We start from the raw sequence: 21,649 nt of genomic DNA, 5'->3' as shown, positions 1-21,649 counted from the left end.
GGTTCAGCGCAGACAATTATGGAGGTGAAATATGTCATTCCCCATGCTCAGCAGCGAGCGCCTCCGGAAGGACCGAGCCCCACGTGCACGCCCGTGCGCCGTCCCCGTGCCCGGCCCTTCACAGCTCCATTAGACACGTGTGAATTTGTCACTAACCTGACTGTTTTGGGATGTTTTCCGTGATGACAGCCATGATCCAGCTCGCAATCTCCCAAGCTCAAGATGTACTAGGCCTTGGGCACACTGCGAAAAAAACCACAATGTGCAGAATTTAAGCAGACAAAATATTTCACGCTCCCCTGGGGAGAATTAGGTTTATATTCGCATCACAACTCCATGAAGAAAACTAGAAGGAATGCTCAAAACAGTAACATTAGTATTTAGGCAACACAAAAGTACCCATCGTCCCTGGGTTTAGGTTTATCCTGAAGAGTTATCCTGGTTGCCAAAGTCAGTATGAATCTTCCTACTGGCAAACAGTAGATGGCCAGTTACACAATAAAAATAAACAAAAAGCCCCCAGCTCTTTATCAGAGGTTTGCCACAACTAACACTTATGAAAAAACCCCACTTCAGAAGAAAAATGCTGCAGAAAAGGGGTGAATTTAACACACATGGATTCAACTTAGTAATACGTCCCCACGTCACCAATTTCCAGTTCTTAAATAGGTAAACTTTTGGCCAGCCAAATTCCACCCGAATGGAAAAAGGAAGGAAATTGCTTTGAACCGAAGCCCTTCCCTTCGAGAACGAAAGGAATCACACGCAGAAACACTAGAGGTGATGGCAGGGAAAAAGCCCTGTCTCCAGATGCACTTTTGAATAGAAATGGGTCTGCAGCATCACTCCCACCCGCCTGTCCATCCTCAGCACAGGCTCCGGGATCCCCTGCCCTCGCCTCTGCTTCAAGCAGCCACGTGCTTTCGAAGGGAAAAAAGGTAAATTCCCCCAGCCTGCACAGCTTCAGAGCATAAAATCACCCCTGTAAGGTGGAAGGCTGTGCAGGAACGGATTTCAGCTGCTGTTTTACAGCTGCAGGTAAGTACAGCGAGGCCAAAGGCATTTGATTTCAGTTGACTTGTGTGACTCTCAGGTTTCCAAATATTTTTCTAACGTATGAAATACACAGTTGTATTTTCAAATAAATGCCTCAATCCCACAAGTGTCTTTGTTTTCCCACTTCATACCTAAATACACATGGAGAAGTGACTTTAAATGAATCTCCTGAAGTTGTTTCAGACAAAATTCCTGCCTTGGTAATCAGTTTGAGCTGTCCTGCGGACGTGCAAGCAGCACTTCAGGATAATTACCTTGCACAGTGTCAGTAACTGCCGTTCAATATCTTAAAATGTATTATGTACTCACCTTAAGTATAGTGGCAACAGTCTCTTGTGAGGCATTTCTCATATCCTCTCCATTTACAGACAAAATCTGATCTCCTTGAATTAATCTTCCATCTAGGTCTGCAGCTCCTCCTTTAACAATGTCAGAGATAAACACTCCACTTCCATTTCTGACAATGCAAGAAGCATATGGCTAATTACACAACCCAATATTCTTTGGGAGACCAATTTAGATTACGCGCATTTAAGAGACATTAAAAGAAACCTGTGAGCAGAGGAAAAAGTAGTTTTACACCCCATTCAACCATCTGAGCGTAAAAAAATCGACGAGTTCTAAAACCAAGGCGTGTTTTGCTATATTTAATGCTGTCTTTCCCCTTGAACACACAGTTCTGACTGTATGATCCATAAAGATTCATGAAAAATACCACTTGTATGAATAAAAAGATGAGGATTGGTCTAAGACAGGGTTCAACCACCTCCTGATGTGCCTGATATGAATTACGCAGCCTCAGATACATCTTTTTTCTACAACCCCTAAGGGTTCAGCTCCGTTTCTCTTCCAGAAGCCTGCAGACCCCCAGCAGAAGAGCAGGGAGACTCTGCAGAGGAGACTGATCATCTGTGTGCGAGTTCCTGGGCAGAAAATCCAGCTTCGTGGCTGCCTGCCTGCAGCCAGGTTCACCACGCAGATGGGGGAAACGTACTTATTTATCGGCTCCAGCCCCCTCGCAGGCCTGTCCCCTCCCAGGGGCCACAGGACCCCTCTGCGCTGGCCCCAGCTCCCGAGGCTCACGATGGTGTGAGCTGGTGGTGGCTGCAATGCCAAGATTCGGTGTTGGGTGCCCACCCTGAAGGACGCAACGCTTCACAACCGGAATTGCGCCAGCCTGTCACTTAATCGGCTTCAAAACCTGGGCTACCCCTAAGGTGGAAATCCCCACGTGCGAAGCACTTCAACAGCGCAGGAAGCTTTGCACGGCAGCAAACGCGGGAAGGGCTGGCGACGGCGATGACCGTCTGCAGCGTAATTTACATAAACTGTATGAACTACCCAACCCACAATCTGCTCACACACCTGGGTTCAGCATCGCCGCTCTCGTGAAAAACTGCTGTGGAACCTTCACCGACCGTAGGCGGTCGGGATAATGACAGGATGATTTGTAACTCAGAAAGTACACTTATTTTGGCAGTGCAGGAGAGCAACCGTACAACTCACGCACCAACACGGAAGGAGTGTCATGCTGTAAATCTCATCTGGTAATGAAGGATTAAACCTATCCGTGCTCTGGTTCAAATGATCTAATAGCAATGGTTTAGAAATATATCAGTAAAAAGTCACATTTTATTAGGCAGCCGTTACCTACCACCGTATCCCCAGCTCCACTCTGCACTCACAGAACTGCTGCCTTCAGTGCTGTACAGTCACCCTGATACTGTCCAGGACTGGGGTCTAACCGCCTCGTACCTTCCGCTGACACCGCGCCCTCTGAACCCCAGCAGGAGCTAGATCTAACTCACAAATCCCTTTTCAAAGCCACATCCTGGTCCTTGGAAATCAGGTTTCACTCCCCATTCTAAATCAGGAACGCCATGGCTGGGTTTGCAAGCCCCGAGACACAGCTCGGCTGGAGCCAGGGGAAGAGTGACCGCCCGGCGTGCACGCACCCAGCTGGCACCCTCACCCAGCGCGGGACGGGAGCCCTCCTGGGCAGCAGCACCCTGTGTCGTCGAGCAGCCGGGCCCTCAGCCCCATGGCAGCCTCAGAGATGCTGAGATACAAAATTTGGTTCCTTGCAGAGCTTTCCCCTTCATTTCATATTCCATTTTAATGGCTACAGTTGTTCATACGGCAAAAAGCAAGCTGTTTCTCATCTGAAGCACCCTCTGATCAGGGAGACGCTCTTACCGTTTTCCAGCTATGCTGAGCCCTAGGCCTCGGCCCGTTTTCTTTTGTATATCTACGTAGAAAACCTCTAAGTTTTCTTCATCTTTGTAATGCGCTTCGTCTCTATAAACAACCAACTGCACCTTCTGGGGCGTCTGTCTCAGCGCAGTGATAGCTTCTTCATGGCTGGCGTTCCGCAGATCGATCCCGTTCACCTGAAATAATCAGTGTTTTCTTTCCAAACGACATGTATAAATGATCTTTTCATCACACCCTACCCCTGTGTGACAGGACAGATTCATCAAATTGACACCCCTTGGCACTCTAATTTAGTGTTCCCATTTCCAGAGGGCCGAGCTCCCAGATCTCCCACTGAGCGCGAGTTCGGTGCTTCGTGCCACTGCCTGGAGTAAATCACAATAACCAAAACACTTTGCCTTCTAAGTTGTGGGTGTTCTTCCCCGCTTTTTACATGCTGGAACCTCAAACAGTGCTTCTTTCTTACAACTAGACAAAGTGGGATGTGCTCCTTTGAGCTTCCCGAATCTCTTACTGCTCAGATTCCTTCTTCCCTGGCTTCACAACACAGCCGAGGGATCGGAAACATCGGCAAATGGAAACGGGGAAGTCCAGGCAGGACATATTAAGTGGTTATTTTGCTTTGTTCCAATAGATGGCACACAAGACCGCTCCTGGAGCCCTCGATTACATTTCTCTTACCAGAACCTGAAAATGGTTTAGCGTTTTAGAAACACCAGACAGAACAAGAAGTTCTGATTGAATGCTGAAGTATTAAGAAAACCCCTATTGCAACTTGAAACCTAATCTCCGAGTTTTGCCAAGCCTGATCCACCGATGCCCTTTTAAGGGGTTTGTCGATATTTTGTTGAAATCATCTTGAGTTTGTCAATCCCCAAAAATATCGATGTTTGGATATTTTTTAAATCTCTTTAGGAAGTAGCATGAACTGTAACTGAATAACAATCTGACGTTAATCCACTTATGTAACATAATAAATTTTAAGGCAATGAAAATATTTCTCAGTATTTCTAGACATGCAAAGTTATAATCATAACTAATTTTACATTAAGATAATTAAGCCTAATCTGTAGTAATTATATTCCTTTGCACTAATTCTGCACACATTTGTTTTTATATTATACTCTTTTCTCGACACAGGCATCTCCGTGTGCTCTGTCATACCAATCCGAAACTAGTTCAGAGCTGTCTTTTTGATTCATTAGTACAGCTTTTAAAAGCTGAAATAATAACAATGTTATGGCACACAAACATTAGCACTTTCCTGTTTGGCCAGAGAAGAATTAATTAGCCTTCCCCATTTTTATCCCCTAATTATTGTGCTCTGTTAATACACAGGTATTTATAAAACCAAAACAACATTCAGCCTTAACGCTAAAAAAATATTTTCAGTGCAAGAGCTGTAAAGACAACTCCCCAGGTACCCCTCGCTATTTTTCTAACCCTACACACCAAAGCCTTAATGGCCATGCTGGGAATTTGTCCTGGTCTGACAGAGAGACGCTGCAAGCAGCTGCGCTGAACCCCTGCCTTGGTCTGCAGAGCAACACTTCTTTCTTAACCCCTTCCCTCCTGGACTTCCACACTCGTCGGTGGGAATGACGCTACGTTTACTGCTGCGTGTTCACCGGTTAATGAGCTGTGGCCTGGGGGAGCCAGGAGCCCCCCGGCATCGCCACGGGCGGGATGTGCAGCAGGGATGCCCACAGGGATGCTGTGGCACCCTCGCCCCACGTTCCCCAGCTCAGCGCTTCGTTTGCAGGCAGCGCAGGGATTCCGGAGCGTCAGGCCTCCGAATGAAAGATTAAACAGATGAATAATACTGAGCTATTGGACATGACAGCTGAACTATGTAATTTGAGAACTGCCTTGCTCAATTAAATTTAATACAGTCTCAATTTGTACCTTCAGTTTATAGGAATATATAAGGAAATATGAATTTGTCAGGATGTTCTTAGTGACAGAAAAGAAGCTTCAAGCACAGATCCTGCTCAACGACCTCTCCCTCCCCTCCCCTGCACTGAACTCAAGTACAGAGGACAAAGATATGAGCGAGAACATACATGGAGAGACTCATTTACCTCCAGAATTTGATCGCCGGCCCAAAGCCTGCCATCTCGGGCTGCTGCCCCTTCTTCATAAACTTCATGGATCACTATGGCCTCCTGCGGGAACAAGGGGGTGGCGTGAATCCTCCCTCCCAAACACCCCGGAAACTGGCAGCCACCACCCACCCCATGAGCCCACCGCTCCCCAGGGAAAAGGCACAGCACTCCTCCAGGTCAGGATAAGCAAGACCGTAACACAGGTTTATATATTTTTTTTAATATTTTGGGATAATAGAAATTACTGCCATAATCAAAACACTGATAGCCAGTGAAAAGGTAAAAAGGATTTTGTTCACCACTTCAGGGTAGTCTTGCCTAGAGCTTCTTAAGGCTCCCATCACTTTTATACATTGGCATCGGCAGGACGTGAACTCAGCGTGAACCGCTGTATTAATATCGTCTACTTTTTATGATATTATTTAAAACCAGATTCTTTGGAGCTATGAATATTTTTAGGGACTTGGCATAGATCTCTGCTTTAAGCAAGAACTGAATGCCTTGTGGTAAATAGCGCTGGTTAAATCTGTAAGAAATGAAATCCAGAAGAAACGAACAATGGCAAATGTTAGTTTATTACTGAGGCTGGAAAATGTAGGCAGTGGCAGATGTAGCTTCAGGGAAGGTTTCAGTGATTTAATCTCATTGCCAGCAATAGATGTCCCCAAAGAAAAAGCATAACAAAGAACATACTGTTCTCTCGCTGGTGCTTTCCCTTTGCATTGTTCTGCTTGCTTTCTTTTTTTTTTATTGCCCCCTGAAAAAATAGGTGAACGTCCTGCTACAGCGCTTCAGCTGGGATCCGGGCAGGATGGGACGCCTCACTGTGCAAAACCTGCTCCTCTCTCCAACGTCACCAGCAAACACCGGTCTCGGAGCAGAACCGGCTTCCCCAGAACTGCGAAGTGGCTCGGGGTGGATGGGCGGTGATTCTCAATTAGACACGCAGGTCTCGGACAACCCCTTCTCAGACAAATACACCCTCCGAAACCGCTACGGTTGTGAAGTTCCCGCACCAGTTTGACACAGGAGTGCAAGAGGAGGCTTTCCCCAGCGCTGGCAACAAAAGGCGGCGAGGTCGGCTGCGCGCGAGCCCTGCCGAGCGTCGCCTTCCTGCAGCGGGCGCCGGAAAGAGCTGCTGGGGCAGAACAAAGCACCTGCCTGTTTTGAAACCACTGTTAGATACGACATGTCTCATCGCTGCTGCCCTGCCATCCTTTCCCAGCACACACGGCGCGTGTTGAGTGGAAAGAAAACTCAAAGGCCCCCAAGCCAACGCTCTGATGGAGCCAGCACTCGTTCCTCTCTTTTTTTTCCCCCCCCCTTGCGTAGCCCGCGCTGCGGCCTTGCCCCTTCCGCCGCTCCGCTGCTCGGGAGCACAGCGCCACCGTCCCCAGCTGCCCCGGGACACATCTACACCGCTCGCTGACACAAGCCCGGAGGATTTTCACCACAAATGGATTGATTACAGCTGATACACGCGTCCCAGATCGGGGGGGGGGGAGGGGGAAGATTTCGATCTACATCAGTGAAGGCAAAATGCTCTGAGCCACGTACCAAAGTAATTAAGGAAATCAAAAGAACTGTTTGATTAAAACAAAATATCAGTGTACATGTACATCACTGGCAGCTGCAGGGGTTTCTTGAAATCACCGAAGCAGCTATTACCAGCGTAACACGTGCGGGTCCATCTCAGCAGCGCTGCCGAAATCCTCCGCCACGAGCCTTACACCTCCTCTCAGTTGTGGGGTTTTGTTTGGTTGGGTTTGATTTTTCTGCTGTGGTCGTTACCTTTGCTTCAAAATGACCATGAAACTAAGTCAGCACAGGAGGCTCCTGCCTGGCTGAAAGCCAGGAGGGTGACAGTGATGTGTATTTTTTCACCTGAGGCTGATCTCAGAGAAGCAGCTGAGTCTGTGGTTTAGAACTTCACTTTTAGTTTTGTAAACTCTTCACAAAGGACGGTATTCAGAAGTGGCCGACGAGATAACACAAAACCTCAACCAGCTTATTAAGACAGCCTCATGGAACTGGGACACGCTAGGGCAGGGGACGAACGTGAGGTGCGGTGCCAAAACGGCACCGTGCCCGTGTAACGGCAGGCTGGGCACACACACAAGATGGTCAAATCAAACACGTTCAGACTGGATTTATTCTGACATTTCCTAACCTCTGAGCAAGGAGCTTTCAACCACATTTCTTTAGGTTTGTTTTCCATCTGTGGTTGCTTTAAAAAATGGTCAACAAACCCCAGTTACCAGCTTTTCCCAGTCCTGCATTATTAGATGTAAAACTGCGCATACCTAAAGCTCAGATTCGGAAACCACCAAATGTTATCGGTTCGAATAATCTGCATGATCTATTTGAAAAAGCAACAATTCAGTATTACCCTGCGGTTCCTGCATGTGTTAGAAGCCAGTCCTGGAACTCAGAATACATACGGCGTGAGAAGGCACATTCCTGTTTGATCTGTGCCTACCCCGAAGAAAGAAACATCTCGCTGACCTGCCAAAACACTGTTTTTCTTAAATAGCTGGGGTTTTTTAAAGTAGTGTAGTTGAATCAGGCTTATCAAATGGATTAAAACCAGAATGAAGCAATGGGTCCACGATGCACCGTAAAGATTCTGAAATAGTCCATAGCCTAAATATGAGAGTCTTGCCTTCCTTAGCTTACAAACCACGACAAACAGACATCTTTCCTCCAAAAATTCTGGGATCAGCTCGAAGTACATTTAAGCCAGAAGTGACCTTTCTCCATTGGATCTAGTGGGATCTGGATAAAACCCTTAGTCTTGATCATCCATGACAAATCACTAAACCCGATCTACTGATGTTAGCTAACATTCTTTCATTATAACAACATTTTAAAGAAGTTCCTTCAGCATTGAGATGTAAAGTCACACTCCAAGCATCTAGGGAAGCCCCAGCTGCAATGACTCTATTGACGTGCTATGGATTTAAGCTGTAACACCCTTCTCAATGCCTCCGAAAAAACAGGACCCATCATGACTAAACCAATACAAAGCATTTATTTAAAGGATGGGTTTTGGTTATCGAATGTTGCAGCTCCTGCTCACTATCTTCAAATGCAGTTGAGAGCTTGATTCCTCTAGAAGTCAAAGCCTAAATAGCTCAGAATCAATCAATCAGTACAGAGGGAGGAAGGGAAAGTGGCATCAGTATTCAACTAGAGGTGGTGAATTCATGGTGGCTCTGGATAGATTTTCACTCCCATCCCTTCCCATCTCCTTTCAGTACCAGTTTCACGTAGATGATGGCACTCCAAGATACAGCTTGGCAGAGTCACAAAACCTGATCGTGCAAAAGGGGGAAATAAAAACACTCTCATATCAAGAACACGGTTGTTTAAAAAAAGACATCCAGCTGCTGAAAGCACACACTTCCTAAGGTTTACAAATCCATTCAACAAACTGGAGCTTTAATCTTTGTATATTTTCATAGAATCATAGAATCACTAGGTTGGAAAAGACCTTAGAGATCATCCAGTCACTCTCATATCAAGAACACGGTTGTTTAAAAAAAGACATCCAGCTGCTGAAAGCACACACTTCCTAAGGTTTACAAATCCATTCAACAAACTGGAGCTTTAATCTTTGTATATTTTGACAAAGAATAGTCTGGGACCGTTACACACACTGGGAATTAATGCAAAGTTGAACATTTCTTGTATGGGACGGAAGGATGCAAAGTCAAGCCAGGGCACGTAAACAGCATTTTCCTGTGCTAAACAAAGTCCACACTCGCAGGTGTAAACTTAGACTATCCGACCATGAAAACACTGGAAGATGAGGTTTTGGCTGTGGAAGAAAAGGCAGAGGAGTAGAAGAGTTCATGGAGCCTCTTGGTTGACACCGTGAGGAACCACAGTGCTAAGCAATTGACAGCGAGGGCAAGACAACCTTACAGGAATTAGCACCCGCTCTGAGAATCCACCTATGGAAAATGCAACTTGTAAAATGTTGCACTGCCTTCTGTCTGAGGGAGAGGAGTAGCCCCGAGCGCCCAGGAGTTGGATCCCAACTCCCCCCCGAGCTGTGGATATTCCTCCCTTCTTGTTCTAGAACAACTTCAGCGACCCGGTAGGGGCAGAACATTCACTCACCCGTCAGCAGAGAGCACAAATAGAAATGCTGATGTCAAGAATTAAATTCAGTAAGAGCGAGAGCTTAATCTTTGTATCTTAAATGTCAAGAACTGGTATGGCAGAGACCCAGGGCAATGACCACACAGCACCACCCTGACTTGAGCCTTCGGGAGAGAGGTGGTAAACTCAGCTTCCTACTCGGGGAAATCACTGACCAAGCGAACCTTAAAAGCCTGCAGGACCATAAACAGTGGTGAGAAAGTCTCACAAGCTGTCTGGCTTTAGGCTTGGACTGCTCACAGGTTTTTCTGCAAATTTATAGCTTCTGAGCCAGTCTCTCCCACGTTTTTTTTAATTCCTGCAGCTGTTCTTCAGAAGGACAAGCAGCTTTCAACGCAAGTGCCCTCTGCCACTGAACATCAGCCCCCGGACCCTTACGTGCAAATGCTGGGCGGGCAAGGGAGGATGTAAGGACACAAGATGTGAAGGAGGCTCAAACACTGAGCAACAGGTATATCTTGATGAAGTTCTAGCATGTGAAAAAAGGTGGATCAGTACACAGGAGGGGAGATTTCAAAAGGACTGGGGCAGAGAAATCCCCACGCACCCAGTGTTGGCTGGATCTGACAAGGAAAAAGGTCTGAATTTTGGTAAAGAAGCTTCTTGCATAGTACTGAATAGTCCTCAACTACTGCAGATTGGTCACAACAAGCTGTTTCCTTAACTGAGAGAACATTAACTTTGCTTGGAGTTTCTCTTTGCTGCGCTAATTCAGTCTACGAGATCCAGCCATTATTTTGACAGGATCAAAGGCACTCCACGGAAGTGAGGTGAAGCACTACACGCCGAGGACTGCAACAACCACCAGCACAGAACGACAGCGGGTACGGTATTCCGTAAGCAGCGAGTTGTTTGAAAATCCCAGACCATGTTTCCCAAGTCGTGCACGTTAAGGCGGTAATTGTTAGACAAAAACAATCCCCCAAACACTTCTGAGAGTAGAAACCAGATCCCCAGCTCCGCCCTCAAGCTACACGGCCACCTCTGCGACCAGATCACCACCAGCCATTTGTGCTGGACCAAGGGAGCAGTACGCGGGGAAAAGGTGCCCGTCCCCCAGAGCAAACACCGATGCTGGAAGTTCAGGTCCAAACAGAGACACTAGATTTTTGGGGAACCACGTGGTTGGGCATCACTGGAAATCAGGCAGGGCAAACTGTTGGAATCACATTAATTTTGCGTGCCTGTATCGCAGTTTGGTCTGTAGTTAGGTGGACGAATCTCATCACTAACCATAACTATGTACTTGGTGTAAAAAGCGAAGCTTTCTGCATGGATTACAGTACTTTCCCAACGAAGCAAAGAAGTGTTACATATAAGAACAACCTTCAGGAAAAGATGTTTTCTGATTTAGTTGACAAGCTGTGTTTTCCTAAGCTAGTATTACACACTTCCAACAAATTTCCTACACAGCTACAACTGTTGTACTAAATTAGCATTTATTAAAGATAATAAAGCTACAAGGATTTTTGCTGACTGCAGGATTTACCTCTTTCCCAGGGCAAGTAAATCATCATTAGTTATTTCCTTTTCAGCTTTTATGATACTTTGTCCAGAGTAGTAAACTTGTCATTTCATTTTTACAGGCTGGTTCACAGATAAGGTAGAAATCAACCGGTTGCACAGTGTGTTTTGCTGAAGAATTAGCCCCATATAAGAATCTCTCAGCAGTTAAAATAAATCCAGCTGCTAGTTACTTGTAGGCAGAGGAAATTGCAGCAGTTATGTTATGATCTATGATCTTCCATTCGCAGATCTAAATGGACTCTAAAAGATAACGGTTCAGCAACAAAAGCTGAAGGTCAACTCCAAGCAAATCACTTGACTTTTTAAAGGGGTTTATCTAATGCATCGTGCTGCTTATACCTCCTCCTAACACTCAAATATTTTGCAATTGCTAGCATTCACAAACCATTAACAGGCACCCAAAATCTTAAGCCAAACACTACTGTAATAAAACAGGCTGTATAATGTAAAAATGTATTACCGTGTTAATGTAAAAAAATGCTTTACATTGCATGATACCGAAAAGCTTCTCTACTCAAGGTCAAAACAAAAGGTCTGTTTCCCATTTAAGAACAAGCCCCTGCAAGAGATGGTGCTCACTTGCCAACTTTCATAAAAAAGATTAATCCACAGCATCAATATGAATATAATTTTTCATACTAAAATAGAGATTTATTTTAAGGAAGTGGATAATATTTGTATTACATTTTATAGGCCCCTATAGTTACATCTGGTCCTTATTTATTTAAATTTTATTCAGCTTGCATAATATTTTTGCTTACAGTTATATTCTCTAAGATCAGAAAAGCTAAAACCTGAAAATTCAATGGCACTATTCATTAACATTCCTTCGGCCTGCAGTCATAGACATTTGCAAGCTCTCCTTTGATTCTGAAATAATAAAACTAAGGTAATAAGATGTTTAGTGTAAAAATATATGACTTAAGTCCGAATGATAGAAAGAGCTACGTTTCTATGAATCCCATGCCAAAGCAAACTAAAGGTTTTGAAAAAGTATACGTGCTCATTTTAGAGGGAATAGTAAAACACAGAGCTACATATTGAAATGTTAACTCTCTCACTCTCATTATTTAATAAATAAAAAAAAAATTAGGAAGATCTTCAGCGTACAGTACTTGACACAGGTTTTGGAGAACGCACGAGATCCTGAACACATACAACATGGGGAGCCAAGAGCCGGTGGTTACAACTACCAGCGAGCAAGACACTCCTCAAGTCCATTCCAACACGTCCTACTGCTTTTGTATATTGTTAGCTTAAACGTTATGGCTGATTTACGCTCCTGGAAGACACCAGCTTCTTCAAGCAAGACACTGCTGTGCAAGCTAGCCGTACAGTCAGCTCAACCCTTGCCAAAGATCCATCACACACACGAGTTGCTAAAGTTACTACTCTAATTTCCATTTGCAGTAACTTATGTACAAAGCAGTTTGGTTTTCTTGTGCTGCTGCAAGCTAATGTCCTTCTGGAATTATGATGAATCCACCAACTTCATTTTAGCATTATCCAACCAAGAGTCAAAGCAATTCCTCACCATTTCATGCTAACTGCGTTTACCGCTCTGTCATTAAACTGCCTCTGTTTTATAAACGTGGGTGATGGTTAAGAAGTGATTGCATTTTTTTTCTCTCCTTTTCCCCCACGATACCCAAGCCACGATCAAAAACTTAGGACTTCTATTACCATTTTTCATTCTATTGTTCCACTCACGGTGCGACAGACTGAACAGCAACAGTATCTATAGCCAATATCTTGCCGAAACCCTCCGGAGGCTGGTACCTCGCTTTTCATTTGCAGTGACAAGGTAAGCATATTCCACTAAAACGGTTTCAGTCTCAGCTGCTCTTGATGACGGTGCAGTCGCTCAGACCCTCAATCTACATACAGCTGAGGTGGGAGGGAGGGAACACAGCTCCACCAAGGGAGAAGCTGCTTGTTTAGCAATGCCCAAGTCACATCAGTCCTCACGTTTAGGTAGGCCCCCACTGCTCACTGCAGCACGGCACAAAACAGAGACACCAGTCTTGGCTTTGGTATCAGTCAGAGCCTGCTCTTGGCAGTGTGGAGATCCTAGCAGGGTAATTAGCTCACACAGCTCCAGGGGCAAACATCGGGTCTTGAACAGCTGCAATTTAAAGTCACAGTTTTCTTGATTATTCCCTTGCTCTTCCTTAACAGATGGGGTTTATGCAAGCTACGACTCACCTGGGCTGACAGAATGAACCCAAATATTCTTCTGCCAAAGTCCATCCCCACCATCACCAAGCTCCCCCAGCTCTGCTGCAAGCCACAAAGGCTCTGGGCTACCACAGGGATCAGAAAAGCTTCTTCCTCTCCAGCTCCAGCGTTACCAGCTCCCACCCACTAGTGCCAGCTGAACGCAAGCACGTTCTCTTAGTTTTTGGTGCATTACTAAAGTGTTCCAGTTCCCTGGCTTTGTGGATGAATTTATTTTACAGATGGAGTACCTTAAAGTTTGTTAATTGCCTTAAAAAAGCTTTTTATTAAAGTCAGCTGCAAGGAAAAGTAAAAAAATGTTCATTTACCAAATTCAAAGTCGATAACTCAATATAAAAATTCTACGAAGAAGTTTGTTGTCGTTCTTAATAAAAAAGACAGGATGAAGTAGGTTTCTTTTCTTCCTTCCCATGTAAGGTTCAGCTAATGACTGGCCCCTAGCTACTCCACCTCCAATAGCCCCCACCCCTAGGTCACCACGCCTGCAATCTTTTATTCTTTCATATTGTAGGTGGCTCTTCAGTACTTAGCTGTGATTTCAAGCCCCAGCTCAGCCTCTGCACTCTCCTCCCCTCCCAGGGTTTGCTGACTCTGCCCCGGGGAGGAACGTCCCTGTACCAGTCTCCACCGGCCTTGAAACGCCCGAATCCCCTCCGGCATGTCTGAGTGTCTCCATCACCCCGGCAGCAAACACGGTCAATAACACCCAGTAATCAGCTCGGGCATTACTACGTTATTTAGCTGGAAGCAAAATGGTGCTCCCACCTGCTGAGAAAATGTTTGTATCTTAGGGCGATGGTTTGTCCATGGACTGCCAAGAATAAAATTCCTGTAAACTGATGATCCTGTTTTTCAGAAAAAGGCTCGTTGCAAGTCGCTAACTGGCTGAGACATCGCAGCACTCACCCACTCTGGGGTGGTAATGGGGTTCGGGTGATTTAACCCCACATGCCATCTGGAGAAATATTGGGGCAGCTTTTTTTCAATGATTCCTTGATGCCCTCTTCCCAGAAGGTTTCAGAAAACCTCACAGAAACTTTCTGGCCAAACACTTTGAGAGGATAAAGCCCCTTTACTTGAAACTACATTATTACCCTCGACTCAACTTACGCAGAATCCAACGAATCAAGAGCAGAACAACTGAGGAACGTTTCCTAGATTTATGGTGAACAACGGGACTACCTGGTGCTGCCAGTCCCACATCCTGCAGGGATGCTTATTCGTCCCGGGTCGCACGGCCCCAGCCCATGCAGCCGTGGGCAGCCGGCCATGCCAACGCGGGCCTGCTGCCGTGAACACCCAGCTCCGAATGCCGGACTCCGGGTGTAAGCTCGTCCCAGCTCGAAGCTGGCAGCCCAACACGAGCGTCCTCCCCAGCGTGCCGGGGTCGCAGCGCCCATGAATCCCGTGGGCGAGCACTGGCAGCTGCCCAGTGACAATGACACCCTGTCAGGTTGACGGTTGACAAGAATCTGTAGATCATCAGCAAGAGGAGGGCAGGACGGTGTCCTGGGGAGCAGAGTTAGAGCCTCAAACCTCGTTTTGGGATGTTTCTGAAAACACTGCTTTTATTTTTTTAATCCCTACTCTGAGGTTACTTTTACAAGTTTGACTGGACTACAACCAAAACCAAAAACGTCTTCTCACAAATTGAAAGGCCTGTACTTCAGCCAGCTCCGCTCTGCAGTTTAATTGCTTAAAAGCAGAGGCCATGTGTTGTGTTCTCTCAGGGGTACATGGGAGGTGAAAGGAAAGACAGTGAAGGAAAAAAATAAACTTCAACCCTTAGGATAAAATGAAATAGAACTGCTCAAGGGCTATAGCAGCCTAAAGATCAACGACACGAAGACAACTCTCAAGGACAATCTTTCCTTCCCCATGCCTTTTGTACAAGCACATGTTTCCAGCTGATGCTCTCCTGGTCCCCTAAGCACACAGCCACAATTTGAAAGGTTTTGCAAGTTTAATGGGATGGTCATCATCTCAACAAAAAACATTTCGCGGGGGTTAAGACATCACTTTCCAACCTCCTGAGCAAATTAACCTCCCTGCTCACAGGCTGTATTTTTCAAGTCCCTGCTTGGTGATTTCTGATGAGATTCCTAAGGTTACGACTTAAAAGTTGCACTCTATATTTCATCCTGAAGCACCGCGTCCCTTTAGCAGGCTGCCAGATTTATTATTCCACAGGCTAGGACGGTACATCATGTGTTTAAGAAATGTCCAAAATATTCCAAAGTGAGCTCTTTCCATCACACGTGAGCTCTGTTGTTTACCAGTGCTGACTACTAACACCCCGTTATGCATTTTTCGATCAAGTTCATTTTAATACCACATAGATGAGGCCCCTATACTCTTGCCGCAGCCCTCTTAGATTGGGCAAGTTCTATCCAGGCACAGCTTCCCTCGATTCCCCGTACCAGTAGATTACTTCTGAGATCCTAGGAACTGGGGTTGACATCCTTTGTCTTTTCATAGGCACGTTCACACCTGCACAGGTACGAAATAAAGACTCTCCAGTAGAAAAGGGAGGAGGAAACGGGTGTTCGTGCCTTGTTTTCTCAGAGAACATAAAAGCAAAAGCCCCTGCAGCTGTCTGGGGCACGTGCAGGCACCGCTGCCGCAGATCCACCCCTGTTCTGCCACGGCTCTTCTCACCCCCCATGGGAAAGGACCCCTGTGGGGGCACCTCACCTCTCTCTGAACTACCTCTGCACTACAGGAGTACGAAAGAGCAGCCCTGCTTCGTGCCTGAAGAGATGTCTGCGAACGGTGCCATTCCCATTCTTTCCAACTTCCATCTCACAACTCCTGATTCAAAAATGGCTAAAAAACCAAACTCGAACTGCTGAAGCCAATTGCAGCTTCATTTGAACTTCTCTGCACTGCAGAAAACAGGGGGTCTCGATACACAATTTCAGCCACACGAGACCGGCAGGAGCGATGAACTTCGTGGCACAAAAGCGTAACACGTACATCAGCAGTGAAGCTGTAAGTCAATCTGTCCTGCCTTTTTTAAAGTACAAAAGATGTCCATCTATATCCCCAAGTTAAAAACAGATGATGGAGAGCAAGACAGGGACATCACTCAGCTCCTTGTACCTAATTTTGTTGTATTTCCTCTCTAGTCCACAAAACCCAGAAACTTTCTACAGCCCTGAGCAGTATTTTCTTTCACCTCTCCACATTTGCTACGTGAGCTTCATTTCAGCTCTTTAACAGAGAGTTTTCTGCCTTCATGGCAAAAAAGGAAGGCATCAAGATAATTCTGGGGAGACAGCAGTACAAAGCAGACGAGCGATGATGATCCCAGCAGCTAGACACAGCCCTGCCTACCTGCTTTCAGAAGGGTGGGCACACACCCTTGGGCTAAGCGGGTTATGGAGAACCCCAGAGGGTCCCCGCACGTGGTAAACCATCAGATTAGACCGTGCTCGCAGTAAAGCAGCTTGTTTCCTATGAAACAACGTTTCTGGCCTTTGCATGAGCAGTTTGAGAAATATGAAAAGAAACAGGGTCTCGTTTTGCAAAGTCCTGTAACGTGAGCATCAGCAATGTGGGAAGTCGGACCTCCCTCCCCTCATGACTTCCAGTTACTGCAACCAAGCGCATAGATTTTTAACACGAATTCCTCAGAGGATGCTTTAATGAATAAACTAATGAAAGTATAATACTTAACCAAAACCATTTACTCAAAGAATAAAATCCTTTGCATTTTTCTCATCTGCTCTGTAAAGCAGATATTTATAATTTTCATTTATTTATATTAAAATCTCATGAAAGACATGTACCAGATTGCGCCTGACAGACAGCCATGTAGTATTTCCAAACTTCAGTTAAATGAAAAGGCGGAGAGATGACTAACGCTGAGCTGCTTATTTGAATTTACTCAGCACTGAGGAGCCAGAGAAAGAAGGGGCTGGGTACAGCACAGCGCACGGCTGGACCCGGTGAAAACCATCTCGGCTGATTTGAGCCTTCGACCGAACTCAGACCTTTTTGCGGTTCATCCAAACTCTGCACAGTTGGAGACTTGGGTAAGTGGGACCAAAAGCTGAACCCTTTCCAATTTCAGCTTTAACGCTGTAAAAGATTCAGCCCACACCTTGCAAAACAAAACTTCCTTTTTCCTTTCAACTTATTCAGGGTTTTCCCTTATTTTTCCTCAGTATGGAAAGGGATTACTACGTTACAGTTGTCTGTAGCTGCGGACACTCAGGGCTCTTCAATGCTTAATGATGCACTGCCACAATATGTTTGGGAACAATTGCATATAACAGAGCAGCTCTATTGCCATAAAATGTCTCTGCGGCAGGGGATTCAGGAGAACCCAGGAAAGACACCGCTGCAGCAGACTTGTTTACTGAAAGAACCGAATTTGACATTTAAAAAAAACATCTGACATTATGTTCTACTGTAACACAGCAGCTCTTAAATGGAAAGTGGAGTGGAAACAGCAACAGCAGACGCAGAGAAGGGTTTAGCAGAACTAACTTGCTGAGTTTACACTTGATCTGATACATTTTAATTTAGCTGAAGGTAATTTTTTAAAAACCAGCATAGCCAAGAGCAAGGTTAAGCAAAAAGACACAGAGAACAATAAAAGATTACCTTTGGCTTACCTCTGTTCAGCAAGGGCTGTTGCTGGCAGGGAGATAAATCACAGTTTGTTTAACAGCTACTAAGCATTTGTGCTCTCAAGACAGAGGTGTTAACCTTGCTGAAGCAGCTCTACCCCTGTGACACTCATTTCCAGTCCAACCACTTGAAACCCTTAACTCACCATGGTTAAAAAGAACACGTATTTGTAAACCCTGACCACAGCAGAAGCACTACTGAAACACAAACCTTTCCATTCCAACAGGAACGGAAAGCGACTGCTCCGATACAAGGCAGAATTATCAATTGGTTATTGGCGGTTGTAGTTGCTGGTTTCTCCTACCTGCACTGAACCATTTATTAGAGCAATTACAGATTAATGGCATCATTAGTTTCTTTGTCTCCTATTCTTTAGCAAAGACAGTAAATAATAGTTTAACAAACTCACCAGCGGAGTGTCTTTCCCCCCGACGATGCTGAGTCCCAGACCTGACCGACCCTTAGATATCTCTATAGTCATCTCCTGCCCCGGAACTATAGGACACGTGGCTGGATCCACAGGCAACGGAGGTGGAATGATGCCTAAGAACATGAAAAAGTAAAGAATTGAGTCACAGTAGCCAATGAGAAAATGAAAACCATCAAAGGAATCGTAGGAGAGCAACTAATTAATCTCGTGTTTTGCTCAACACCTTTACAAATCTAAATTGAACTACTACTCCGAGTCCCTTCTACCTCGGAACAACTCCAGAGCTCTGGGAGTAAAGGTTCAGAGTGAACGTCTGGGAGGAATTTACTTCAGTTATAACTTATACAGGTCAGATCATGATGGCAAGGTGTGTTATTCCATGCAGGAAAGATAAGGCCATGTCCCAGCACTGTGGAACGGGCAGGATGTTCCAGATTGCCTTTTCTTCTGGTTTTATTTTAATTGAATGAGGAACAACATCTTTGTACATAAAAGTAAAGAGAAACAAGCAAAGACACCTTCAAGCTCTCAAAAATTACAAAATGAGAGAAAAATACAAACACTTTCTAAAATAACTTAAAAGGTTATTTAGTGGTCAGAGAAAAAACTCTCAGCAAATGTTATCTGGAGAAAAAAGGCAAGATCCATCCTGGATTAGGGTACTAAATACAGGCTGTACTGGTGGAAAAAATAACTGGTTCATACTACGGCTGGTGACTTCTGCCTCTGGAGAAAGGTAAGTAGGTGCTGGCACCAGGGGTATCTCCTGTAGCTTGACTGCTACTTTCGCTGAAGTTTTGGACTGTTTGATCTGGTTGAGGACCTAAAAAGCAAAGCAGAAGCAAAAGACATCAATCACAGAAAGGCACGTTATGTGGACATCATCATCAGTTATTGATTATTGTACCTTACTAAATCCACTGGATCAACAGAAGGGAAACCATCAATAAGCACAGATGAACTGAAAACATTCTCTTCATAAATAAATGGAAAATCAGGATGACTGGATAACTGGGCTTCCAGAAATGCTCATGTAGGAAGCAGGGACCCTTCAGCTTTCTTAACTGTCCTCTCATACAAATAATGTGGGAGGGGGAGTTTTTGGGGCTTTTTTTAACTTTCACACAGCCAAGAACATCCTTGCCATTACCCTGTGTGACTGCTTCCACATAATTAACGAGAAGCAAGTTATTTTTTTAAGTTTGCCCCCAAGAAAATTATTTTGTCTCCTCAGTTAACCCCTTGCCCCCACAAATCACTCAATCTTCACCTAGATCAAACCCCCAGCACCCCCCCTTATCAGCTAACATAACCACACATACATTTTCCGGGAGCTGCTCCTCCACCTCCCGCTGATCCGCCAGCGCTGGCCTGTCAGCTTTACATTTCACATCCTAAAAAGGCAAAAAAAAAAGGAAGTGAGATGTATTGAAAACGTCGCATTAGCTTAGATAAAACATCCTCCAGAACTCAAAATGCTGATTCTAGGCAAACACAGTGCTATTTGGTCATACAAGAGCACTTGTACCATAACAGAAAGCTGAAGCCCTGAACTTAGAAGCAGAAAAACCAGTATGAATACAGGGAATATCAGGAACTACTAAAAAACCACTGAATGGTTTAGAAGGCATGCAACGTAAAGAAAGGGCGCTTTTTTTTGAGATTATCACACACGGTCTATGTTGTTCCTGAGCAGTAAGGTCTAAACAAGAAGGAAGAGCATCATCTGGGGTGCCTGGGACAGCAATTCCCACGCTGCGTGGTGACACGCAGGTGTTTGTGTGACGAGCCTCTAGTGCACAGGGCGCTGAGACCCTTTGGTACCCACGGCAGGATGGACTTCAAAGTCACCCCCCCTCCCTTTTTTGGTAGTCTTCAGCAGCACTGAGCACACTGCCAGCACTTAAATAAAGTATCTGCTTAAAGTGCATCATCCAGCCTCGTTATAAATATCTCAAACAATGGCACTTCATTCACGGGCTCCACTTGGATCCTAATTTCTTTCATATCCTTGCGATACACTAAATATATATATATTTTTTTCCTCTCCTACTTCCAGATAGTCACAGTGTCTTCCCTTTGCTAGCTCTTAGCCAAAGTGCGGACACTGATCACAGTCTTGGTTATCTTACCTTGTGTTAAAAAACCCTGATAAACAGCCTAGTTTTTGGAAAAGCTGAGTACCAGCTTCAAAAGACAACAGAGAGATTCTGCGTCTCAAAAGAATTTTTAATTAAGATGACAATTCATACATTAAAAAAACCCTATATAAATCAAATTTTAGGTAACGACACCAAGCTCGAAAATACTGGCCTTGTTCCCTTAAGTTTTATTATGTTAAATCATGCCAAACCCCACAGGCTTTTTCTTCTTTTCCACTCTGCATTTTTCTCCAAGCCTGCTGTAACTATACAACTGGAACTATTATCCAAAAGGATAAAAAGAAAAAAGATAAAGTGGTGATCTCTTCGTATTATCAGAGGTGTCTGGGGAGAAATGGGAAGACTGCTTTGTCATTTTATGAGAGATTGTTTTAATGAGCAATGAAAAAAATATTTCATACTTCCCCTTTTCATTCTGATACGTGACTAAAATCTGAAACTTCCTCTTGCACATCAAGTAAGCACCACGCATCACCTTTAAATCTCTCTCATCTTCTCCATTTAACTCAGACCATGCTAGAGATGCCTGGGCAAAATAAAAAGATTTCCAGCCCCCCGAGCACCCCACTGTACACTCAGCATTTGCCATAAGCCTGCGACCCGACTGGGTTAACTCAATTCCCTCAAATGCATCCAAAAGCATTTTTACCAAGTCCCTCCCCTTTGCCAATCTTTCAAGTTTTCTGTTTGTGTTAAAGACAGATTATTCTTCCAAGTTCAAAACTTTTAAGGAAAATAAACCCATTCTCACACACCAAACCTCAGGTTAATTATCCCACCTCCTGGACACGGAATTATGTTCACACTCTACCAGGACACCAACGATGCAAGGTACTTCAGAGCACACGACTGCTCAAGCTGTCTTCACCTTCATGAAGTTAAAGGTTTCGAGAGCATCCCAAGGCCCCACATATCAATTCTTTTCCAACGACACCTTACAGAAACAGTCTTCAGAACACCACGACCTTCCATCAGGCCACCTCAAACCTCAGCTAATAAGCACGCAGACCTTGCCTAACACTTCCACTGGCTCCAGTTCAGAAATCAAGTTGTTTTCTTTCCCCTCTCTTATCATCCAAGTCTGCAATGATGTGCATTATATAACTTTATAC

General features: G+C 44.9%; 1 protein-coding gene across 1 annotated transcript in view; it reads right to left on the bottom strand.

Annotated features, from left to right (window-relative positions):
• INADL (InaD-like (Drosophila)) overlaps positions 1–21,649 on the bottom strand; it is a 138,459-nt gene that overhangs the window by 8,820 nt on the left and 107,990 nt on the right. Inside the window, exons 32-38 of the mRNA XM_010149628.1 lie at positions 19,698–19,769; positions 19,081–19,198; positions 18,355–18,488; positions 5,352–5,435; positions 3,253–3,446; positions 1,366–1,513; positions 157–243 (exon numbers count right to left, since the gene is read on the bottom strand). Coding sequence (XP_010147930.1) covers positions 157–243; positions 1,366–1,513; positions 3,253–3,446; positions 5,352–5,435; positions 18,355–18,488; positions 19,081–19,198; positions 19,698–19,769 — 837 coding nt within the window. The remainder of the gene's footprint in view (positions 1–156; positions 244–1,365; positions 1,514–3,252; positions 3,447–5,351; positions 5,436–18,354; positions 18,489–19,080; positions 19,199–19,697; positions 19,770–21,649) is intronic.

This window comes from Eurypyga helias, unplaced genomic scaffold (assembly GCF_000690775.1).
Source record: "Eurypyga helias isolate BGI_N326 unplaced genomic scaffold, ASM69077v1 scaffold874, whole genome shotgun sequence".
In the NCBI taxonomy this organism is placed as follows: Eukaryota; Metazoa; Chordata; class Aves; order Eurypygiformes; family Eurypygidae; genus Eurypyga; species Eurypyga helias.
This window is presented reverse-complemented; position numbering and strand designations above follow the sequence as displayed.